The 10,855-nt window shown below is 39.6% G+C and overlaps 1 protein-coding gene across 2 annotated transcripts in view; it reads left to right on the forward strand.

The window, feature by feature from the left end:
- jak3 (Janus kinase 3 (a protein tyrosine kinase, leukocyte)) overlaps positions 1-10,855 on the forward strand; it is a 54,377-nt gene that overhangs the window by 3,034 nt on the left and 40,488 nt on the right. For both annotated transcript variants that reach the window (XR_009803677.1, XM_061883353.1), the window contains 5 exons: positions 3,517-3,612; positions 5,433-5,639; positions 5,729-5,846; positions 6,082-6,199; positions 10,439-10,584. Coding sequence is in view for 1 of the 2 variants with exons in the window: in XM_061883353.1 (XP_061739337.1) it covers positions 5,441-5,639; positions 5,729-5,846; positions 6,082-6,199; positions 10,439-10,584 (581 nt within the window). In the remaining variant the exon portion in view is untranslated. Of the gene's footprint in view, positions 1-3,516; positions 3,613-5,432; positions 5,640-5,728; positions 5,847-6,081; positions 6,200-10,438; positions 10,585-10,855 lie in introns of those variants that run through there.

Genomic DNA, 10,855 nt, shown 5'->3' on the forward strand with positions numbered 1-10,855 from the left:
CTGCATTGTCCTTTCCATCTTTTCCATCATTTGTAACTGAGCTACTGTGTGGAACAATTTCCTTTGTGGATCATTAAAGTTTGTCTAAGTCTAAAGGCATGACTGGCTTAGGCCTTGTTCTCACACCCTGTCCCCTGAGTCTCGTCATTTGCATTCAGTGATCAAAGAATCCAAAATTATCTGGTCTGATTAAACAGAGATTGAACTCTTTGGCATAAATGCCAGGCATCACGTTTGGAGGATACCATGGACTGCTTATTACCAGGCCAATGCCACCCTACAGTAAAGCATGGGGGTGGCAGCATCATGCTGTGGGGATGTTTGCAGCAGGAAATGGGAGACTAGTCAGGTTAGAAGGAAGATGATTGCAGCGATGTAGAGAGACATGCTGGATGAAAACCTGCCCCAGAGCACTCTGCACTGGCTTCCTGTGAACTTAAGATGTGACTTTAAGGTTTTACTACTTACGTATAAAATACTACACGGTCTAGCTCCATCCTATCTTGCCGATTGTATTGTACCATATGTCCCGGCAAGAAATCTGCGTTCAAAGGACTCCGGCTTATTAGTGATTCCCTCCCTTTTTAGACCAGTTGATCTGCCGTTTCTTTTCTTTTTCTTCTATGTCCCACTCTCCCTTGTGGAGGGGGTCCTGTCCGATCCGGTGGCCATGTACTGCTTGCCTGTGTATCGGCTGGGGACATCTCTGCGCTGCTGATCCGCCACCGCTTGGGATGGTTTCCTGCTGGCTCCGCTGTGAACGGGACTCTCGCTGCTGTGTTGGATCCGCTTTGGACTGGACTCTCACGACTGTGTTGGATCCATTATGGATTGAACTTTCACAGTATCATGTTGGACCCGCTCGACATCCATTGCTTTCCTCCTCTCCAAGGTTCTCATAGTCATCATTGTCACCGACGTCCCACTGGGTCATTATTGTCACCGATGTCCCACTGGGTGTGAGTTTTCCTTGCCCTTATGTGGGCCTACCGAGGATGTCGTAGTGGTTTGTGCAGCCCTTTGAGACACTAGTGATTTAGGGCTATATAAGTAAACATTGATGGATTGATTGATCTTGAATTTAGACTGTGGCAACTGTTTATCTTTCAGCAGGACACCACCCCTAAGCACACTGCCAAGATATCAAAGGAATGGTTTAGGACAACTCTGTAAATGTCCTTGTGTTAACCAGTCAGAACCCAGACTTGAACCCGATTGAACATCTCTGGAGAGATCTGAAAATGGCTGTGCACTTCCCATCCAACCTGATGGAGTGTGAGAGTTGCTGCTAAAAGGAATGGGTGAAACTGTTCAAAGATAGGTGTGCCTAGCTTGTGGCATTGTGTTCAATAAGACTTGAGGCTGTCATTTCTGCCAAAAGTGTATTTACAAAGTATTAAGCAAAGACTGTGTACATGGGATTTCTTAGTTTATTTTTATTTTCAATACTTTTCTAAAAGCACTTATTTGATCACTTTTGAAACACCCTAACACATGGCTTCTATTGTCGGGGTTACTGATGTAATTCGCTTGCATGTGGAGTTACAAGAGTTCCAGTAGTAAAGATACTCTTAGTCAGACACCTACAAAGACCACCATGCACTCTGTATGTTGTGTGACCCTTTAGCAAACCTCAATAAACTGCTTATCGTATTTTCCAGACTATACGCCGCTACTTTCTTCCTACGCTTTGAACCCTACGTCTTATAAAACGGTGCAGCTCACTTATGTAATTTTCTACGCTAACGGCCATAATTTTTTGTAGTCAAGAAATAGGAATGTCTGAAACACAAACAGAGATTCAGAAAAGGTGTGTTATTGTCATTTTGCTTTTTGCCATTGGTTTCAATTTTGCCATTGGTTTCACATGCTGCTATTTGAAGCACCACTCCCAATTCAGCCTATTAGCTCTTAGTAAATGAGTACGTGCACTTATTTGATCACTTTTGAAACACTCTAACACATGGCTTCTATTGTCGGGGTTACTGATGTAATTCGCTTGCATGTGGAGTTACAAGAGTTCCAGTAGTAAAGATACTCTTAGTCAGACACCTACAAAGACCACCATGCACTCGGTATGTTGTGTGACCCTTTAGCAAACCTCAATAAACTGCTTATCGTATTTTCCAGACTATACGCCGCTCCTTTATTCCTACGCTTTGAACCCTACGTCTTATAAAACGGTGCAGCTCACTTATGTAATTTTCTACGCTAACGGCCATCATTTTTTGTAGTCAAGAAATAGGAATGTCTGAAACACAAACAGAGATTCAGAAAAGGTGTGTTATTGTCATTTTGCTTTTTGCCATTGGTTTCACATGCTGCTATTTGAAGCACCACTCCCAATTCAGCCTATTAGCTCTTAGTAAATGAGTACGTGCACGTACGGTTTCATTAGCTTTTACATTGAGCTGACCTGCTAATGCCTGTAGAACCCCATTACCTACGTAACAACCTTTCAGCTGCCTACTCAGCATTTGTTCATGTTTGTATGGGCTGTACACAGTGTATATAAGGTGTATAACGCACATTCATACACACTCACATCCATCCAACCTGCCTCGACAACAGATATATTCATTAATTTTTGTGCAATTAATGGGAACATACCTAAAATGCAGTACTCTGTCAGGATATTGTAACTTCCAGCATGTTATAACCTGAATCCCCCGCAACCAGAAGTTGATTCAAATAGATGCACTGTACAGAATTGTAACCAATAAGACCTTCAGGGATCTTCTTTGTCTGTAAAAACCAAATAGTTGTTGGTCAAAATTCTGAATGTTATTGAAGTCAAAGCAAGAATCCTTGTGAGTTCAAACCCTGGCCAAGTCACACCAAAGACTATAAAAATGGGACCTATTACCTCCCTGCTTGAATCTCAGCATCAAGGGTTGGAATTGGGGGTTGTAGCACCAAAAATGATTCCCGGGCGCGCCAACTGCTGCTGCTCACTGCTCCCCTCACCTCACCTCCCAGGAGGTGATCAAGGGTGATGAGTCAAATGCAGAGAATAATTTCGCCACACTTAGTGTGTGTGAAAATCATGGGTACTTTGGGGCGGCGTGGCTTGGTTTGTACAGCGGCTGTGCCAGCAACTTGAGGGTTGCGGGTTCGATCTCCGCTTCTGCCATCCTAGTCACTGTCTTTGTGTCCATGGGCAAGACACTTTACCCACCTGCTCTCAGTGCCCGCCCACACTGGTTTAAATGTAATTTAGATAATGGGTTTCACTATGTAAAGCGCTTTGAGTCACTGGAGAAAAGCGCTATATAAATATAATTCACTCCACTTCAACTATAACTTTAACTATGGCTTTTGAATGCGACTTTTAATCTTAGGTCAGGAGTAGCTGGTCTATGACCCTTTAAAAGCCTTGTATAGTAAATCATATGCCAATATTTTAACAAAGAAAACGGAAAGAACTACAGCCTAAGAATACAAATGTGAAAAGTCTGAATGCAACCACCATGTTTGTCGTTCAGGCCATGTCTTTTTTTTTTTTTTTTTTTACAGTGACAGGAAACTGCAAAGAACTTGTACACCGAAGAGGGAAACCGCAGCAGCCTGTAGCTTCTCTTTTCCAGGAAGATCAGAGGTCGACTTCTGCACGTAAGTGAATCAATTTATGCTAAAACATAGAGTATAATCTGGGTCATAGACGATCAAAACATGATTTATGCAAATACTTGCAATGTTACAACTGTTTGAATCACTAACTGATTTTGGAACCATACTTTTATACAGATGAAGCAAAGCTTTTAACATGAAACCGTTTTCCTCAAGTGCGAAGAATGTGCGCAGAGATTAAAAATACAGGTTCCACAGGTTTCTTTGTCGCTAATAAATTTGTGTCGAATTTGGTTGAAAGTAAAAGCAAATCTACAAAACTTGTTCAGACTACTTTAAGTGTATCGTGAACAATAAAAGGTAGGTATGCCTTGCAGTGGGAGATCCCCTCTTTTCTGGAGACGCACAATGAAGCAGATACAGCGACATTCGTTTAGTCTGAAATTACTGTGTGTCTGCTATGAATATAATACAATGTTAAACTACCACAATTATTTCCTTCTTTTGTGAACAATATCATGTAGAACACATACAGACACCATCCCATCGCTATACACTGAATGAGATATGACAGATTACGGGGATGGCTTGTAAACGAGAGCACTAATCAGTTTAGCCATCAGGTTGGTTTGCATTTAGGAGATGCAACTTTACTGCTGACATGCAGTGTATCCGGAAAATGTTCACAGCGCATACATTTTTACACATTTTCTTATAATATGACTTTATTCCAAAAAATAAATATTTTTTTGTCCTCAAGATTTTACAGACAATACCCCATAATAATTATGTGAAAAGTTGTGTGTTATTTTTAATTTTGCAAAACACAAGTTCATAAGTATTCACAGCACTTGCTCAATACTTTGTTGATGGACCTTTGGCAGCAATTATACCCTTAGCTCAGGGGTCGGCAAACCGCGGCTCTGGAGCGGCATGTGGCTCTTTGGCGCCGCCCTAGTGGCTCTCTGGAGCTTTTTCAAAAATATATGAAAAATGGAAAAAGGTGAAGGGAATTTTTATCTATTTTTTTTAAATATGGTTTCTGTAGGAGGACAAACATGGCACAAATCTCGCTGATTGTTATAAAGCACACTGTTTATATTAAACATGTTTCACCCATTCGAGTATTTGGCAAGCGCCGTTTTGTCCTACAAATTTTAGCGATCCTTGAACTTACTGTAGTTTTTTTACATGTCTAACTTTTTCCGACTTTCTAAGACGTGTTTTATGCCACTTCTTTTTCTGTCTCATTTTTACCGTTGTGCATGAATGCACAAAGGTGAGTTTTGTTGATGTTATTGACTTAAGTGGCGTGCTAATCCGACATATTTGGTCACTGCATGACTGCAAGCTAATCGATGCAAACATGTTATTTAGGCTAGCTGTATGTACATATTGCATCATTATGCCTCATTTGTAGGTATATTTGAGCTCATTTAGTTTCCTTTAAGTCTTCATAATTCAATTTATATCTCATGACACACTATCTATATGTAATATGGCTTTTAATTTTTTGGCGGCTCCAGACGGATTTGTTTTTGTATTTTTGGTCGAATATGGCTCTTTCAACGTTTTGGGTTGCCGAGCCCTACCTTAGGTCTCATTGAATACAATGACACAAGCTTAGCACACCTGTTTTGGGGCAGTTTACACCTTTTAAGCTTCATCTGATCGGGTGGGGAGTATTGTTTTTTTATCCTGGATGTCTCTGTACATGAACTGGAACAAAGCTAAGTAACAGAAGTTATGAAAAATCCCGTATTCACATAAAAAACTAAATAGGTTAATCTCTACTAAATGGTGAAAACTGGTTAAAACTGCACTAAGTAAAATGAACAATGTTGAATTATTTAAATCCTTAGAAGCATCCATGGATCTCAGTGAGGAGGAGTTTACTCCATTGATATTCAGAGATCGTGGAGGAAGCCAGAGGTCCAGTTCAAGCACTGGTCCCAGTTTGCAAGTACATATCTACTTCTTTCCTCCCACAAAGGATGCATTAACAATAAACATAACAGGTGGCCGAGTCTCTGCTGAAAATGTCTGCATCCAAGCAGCCAAAAAATGTGGTAAGAAGTTCAAATATGTATTCTCTCAAAAGCTTGCTGCAGGAACTTTTTGTATTTTTTCCCTATAATCTTATGTTTGATCTATCCAGGAATTTTACCAGTTTACCAAAGTCTTTTTGGTTTGGCGTCTGGTGACCTCTCATTCTGGTATCCTCCATCGCACATGTTCAAAATGGAAGAAAACGTACAGGTTCACTTCAGAGTCAGGTGCCTGTTAAATTAGCAAATAACCAACAATCAGTCGGCGACAACATACACTACTGTAAATGTCATAATAATAACCATTGTTTTCTGACAATGTACCACTAAAGAAATATGTTTTATTACCTTAATAATGGTCCTCTTGGACAAGTTGGAGCTCTCATGAAGTAAATACCTGTGGAGAAAAAACAAAAATCTGCATGTCGATATCTCAATGACTTTGTTTCTAATATGTACATAGGTATTTCTTTGGAAACTGGTACGGACAGGGACCAAGAATGTCGTACCGCTACACTCTGACCAGAGACAAAATCAGTCCTGTACTTGACTACTCAGTCATTGACTATCTCTTTGCCCAGGTAAAGCAAAAGTGTTATTTACAAGTATATGCACAAATATGCTTAGCTGTGGTTTAAATTTCCAATTACATTGTTGACATTCCTTTAGTGTGTAAAAATAAGTGTCGTACTATGAATCCAGTTTATAATGTATTGCTACTTTCAAGTTGAATCACATTTTATCCTGATATCCTTGTGCTTTAATGTTTTGAATATATTTGCATATATTGTTCTTTTTTAATCTTTATTTAATCGCAACTGGACTGTTTGGATTACTTTAGAACAGGGTTTTTTAAATCTGAGGCCCAATTTTCCTACTACATAGGGACCCAGAGCCCACTCCAATAATACCACTGAATTAGTAATCTTTCTTTTTATTTGTTTTCAATAATCATATCTCACCTACTTGTAGCTTACAACCTAATTAAATGTAATGAAACCATGTGTTAATCACAAATACTATCATTTATTTATCACATAAACCTTAGGCTTTGGTCAGACTTATTAGAAAAAAAGAATTAACCAACTGCATAAGAAGGGACTCATAAATAACTGACAAAAAATAAATATGCCTCCAATTACGTTGTGCTAAAATAAACCAAATTAACACTGAATATGTTTCCTAATCAAGCTGTCATTACAATTTAAGTGCAAATGAAAGAAAATGCAGTTTCACTATGTTTATCCTATTTTTGCGCTTAAATGGGTCATACTATGATTTTTTTTCTACATTTAAAACACTTCCTTGTGGTTTACATAAGTAATGGTGGTTCTTTGGTAAAAATTTTGCATAGATTATGTTTTACATAGGGCACGTCCAACCGGTAGGAGGCCACGGGGAAGACCTAGGACACGTTGGGAAGACTATGTCTCCCGGCTGGCCTGGGAACGCCTCGGGATCCCCCGGGAAGAGCTAGACGAAGTGGCTGGGGAGAGGGAAGTCTGGGTTTCCCTGCTTAGGCTGTTGCCCCCGCGACCCGACCTCGGATAAGCGGAAGATGATGGATGGATGGATGGATGTTTTACAATCCACCTTCAAGCTGCTTTCTGACCGTCTCTTCAGGGTGCGCTGTTTTGTGGGCGGTCTTATTCGCGCGGCTCCACTTCGATTGTTTCTTCTTCCCACCATTTTTGTTGTAGTTTTAAACGTTAGTCTACTAACAGATACAAGTTTGAACTATACGCTAATTTGTATAAAAAAATTGCAACAGAGGAGGATGAATGTGCATGTACGACACAACAAGAAAATAGAGAAAAAGATGGATCTTATCGATTACAGCGCGGACTACAATGGCAGACTTGCGCTAAGATCTCTGGGTAAAACTTTAACATATATGGAGATATCAGTTGAAGAGATAGGGCAAAAAATGTCACAGGACAGAGCAAATTCCAAACGGCTCATCCAAGCAGTCTTTGTCAGTTCCTGCTCTAAAACTTAATAGGGCAGCTCTAGTTAGACAGGATGGTGTTGGTTATGGTGGCCCCAAACATTCCCAAACAAAAACATTGTCACGCTGGGGCATCTCTTTTGGATCAAACGGCATCCTCTCAGAAATGTCACAGCTGGTCTTTAATTGTACAACCCCCTTTCCATCTGGGTTGGGAAATTGTGTTAGATGTAAATAAAAACGGAATACAATGACTTGCAAATTATTTTCAACCCATATTCAGTTGAATATGCTACAAAGACAACATATTTGATGTTCAAACAAATAAACTTTTTTTTTTGCAAATAATCATTAACTTTAGAATTTGATGCCAGCAACACGTGACAAAGAAGTTGCAAAAGGTGGCAATAAATACTGATAAAGTTGAGGAATGCTCATCAAACACTTATTTGGAACATCCCACATGTGTGCAGGCTAATTGGGAACAGGTGGGTGCCATGATTGGGTATAAAAACAGCTTCCCAGAAAATGCTCAGTCTATCACAAGAAAGGATGGAGCGAGGTACACTTTGTCCACAACTGCGTGGGAAAATAGTCCAACAGTTTAAGAATGTTTCTCAAAGTGCAATTGCAAGAAATTTAGGGATTTCAACATCTACGGTCCATAATATCATCAAAAGGTTCAGAGAATCTGGAGAAATCACTCCACATAAGCTGCATGGCCGGAAACCAACATCAAATGACCGTGACCTTCGATCCCTCAGACGGCACTGTATCAAAAACCAACATCAATCTCTACATGATATCACCACATGGGTTCAGGATCACTTCAGAAAACCACTGTCACCAAATACAGTTTGTCGCTACATCTGTAAGTGCAAGTTAAAGCTTTACTATGCAAAGCGAAAGCCATTTATCAACAACACCAAGGAACGCCGCCGGCTTCTCTGGGCCTGAGATCATCTAAGATGGACTGATGCAAAGTGGAAAAATGTTCTGTGGTCTGACGAGTCCACATTTCAAGTTGTTTTTGGAAATATTAGACATCGTGTCATCCGGACCAAAGGGCAAGCGAACCAACCAGACTGTTATCGACGCAAAGTTCAAAAGCCAGCATCTGTGATGGTATGGGGGTGCATTAGTGCCCAAGGCATGGGTAACTTACACATCTGTGAAGGCACCATAAATGCTGAAAGGTACATACAGGTTTTGGAACAACATATGCTGCCATCCAAGCGCCGTCTTTTTCATGGACACCCCTGCTTATTTCAGCAAGACAATGCCAAGCCACATTCAGCGCGTCTTACAACATCGTGGCTTCGTAAAAAAAAGAGTGTGGGTGCTTTCCTGGTCCGCCTGCAGTCCAGACATGTCTCCCATCGAAAAGGTGTGGCGCATTATGAAAGGTAAAATACGACAGCAGAGACTCCGGACTGTTGAACGACTGTAGCCTTACATAAAACAAAAATGGGGAATAATTAAATTTTCAAAGCTTCAACAATTAGTTTCCTCAGTTCCCAAACGTTTATTGAGTGTTGCTATAAGAAAAGGTGATGTAACACAGTGGTGAACATGCCCTTTCCCAACTACTTTGGCAAGTGTTGCAGCCATGAAATTCCAAGTTAATTATTATTTGCGAAAAAAAAAAAAAAGTTTATGAGTTTGAACATCAAATATGTTGTCTTTGTAGTGCATTCAATTGAATATGGGTTGAAAAGGATTTGCAAATCATTGTATTCCGTTTATATTTACATCCAACACAATTTCCCAACTCATGTGGAAACGGGGTTTGTAAACTGATAAAGCCTGCTTGAACAAAATGCGGGCAAAAAATGTACACTAAACTAAGGTTGTACAGTATACCGGCACTGATTAAGTACAGCGGTACTAATGGATTGAAAAAAAACGATACTATACTGCCTTTTAAAAAATACTGGTATTTGTTTTCATCCGCATGCTGTGGGAAAAAGGCAAATAAAGTAAATTCTACTGGTTAATAAAGAGGGTGCGTGAAGTGCAACATAGAGGTGTTTGGAATTCAAAACTACCGATAAAGATGATGTTTTAAACATGGGAGCGCCAAGCTGCAAGCACTGCTTCAAAACATGCCTCGCAAAGGTGGAATGATTGAAGTATAACCACCTTTGCTTTAAACGTAGCTAATTGATTAATTACCAAGCAGTCAGATAATTAATTAGCTCCTCTGTTGTGCACATACAGTTACATTGACAGGCACATAGCTGCTAAGCTTCATGCCAAATATTAGGGGTGTTAAAACTGCATAAGTAGCGTAAACTAATGTAAGTGAAATAACTACATTTTGTAACAAATTGATACAATTTGCATTTAAACCTTAATGTGTGTTTTACTTGCTTCTTGTTTTTATCTGTGTCGTTTCAGCCAAAGTATTGTTTTAGTATTTACTAATGATTGTATTTGTCTTTTAAAGCCCGGCTTTAGAGTGGCAACTGTAGATCAAAAAGCATAATGTCAACAAAGCTTTAGATTTATTCTAACGTAATCCCAGATTATGGCAGACTATAAATCATATTGTAAAGAAAAGCCCAATGTGTTTAATGTCTTTTAATTTTCATTTCAATCTTCTAAAATTGTTCTTTGGGCGCAATAAGAACCATATGTTTAACGTATTGTAAGATTATTTTGTTAAAATTAAGCCAAAAAAAAAAATCATGTTTGTGGTCCCCTTCATTTCGAAAAGTATCGAAATACATTTTGGCACCAGTACCAAAATATTGGTATTGGGACGACCCTGCACTAAACAGTCCGGTCGCGATTAGAATAAAATTGCCTGAATTAATGAGAATATTCACAGTCATGTTCATTTCTACGACTGATTTCTTTGGTGGTATAGGTACGAAGTGACTTTATCAGCGGTGAGGCAGGAGTTGCTCCGCCTCTGAGTGCTCAAGAAGAATGCCTGGGCCTTGCAGTACTGGACTTGTGGAGGATTGCAAAGGAGCAGCATCAGAGTGTAAGGGATCTCTGCAAGACAGTCAGGTATTTATATAGACACTGGTATCATTTCATATGTTTGAAGGCAGCTTGCAACAGTTTCACAACTGGAAAGTTTCAGATTCAATCCCCGGTTTTGTCCTTGTACCTTGAATGATGCGACATTATTATTTGAATAACAGATGTAATTGTTTCTATGGGAGCATAAACACAGTGCTGCGCGATATTGTTAGTAGTTCAACTACAGTTCTCGATAGAATAGTTACAGCATCGCTGTTTTCTACATCAAATAGCTTTTCAGTGCTAAAGCTACTTT

The sequence above is a fragment of the Nerophis ophidion genome, linkage group LG22 (genome assembly GCF_033978795.1).
Source record: "Nerophis ophidion isolate RoL-2023_Sa linkage group LG22, RoL_Noph_v1.0, whole genome shotgun sequence".
NCBI lineage: Eukaryota > Metazoa > Chordata > Actinopteri > Syngnathiformes > Syngnathidae > Nerophis > Nerophis ophidion.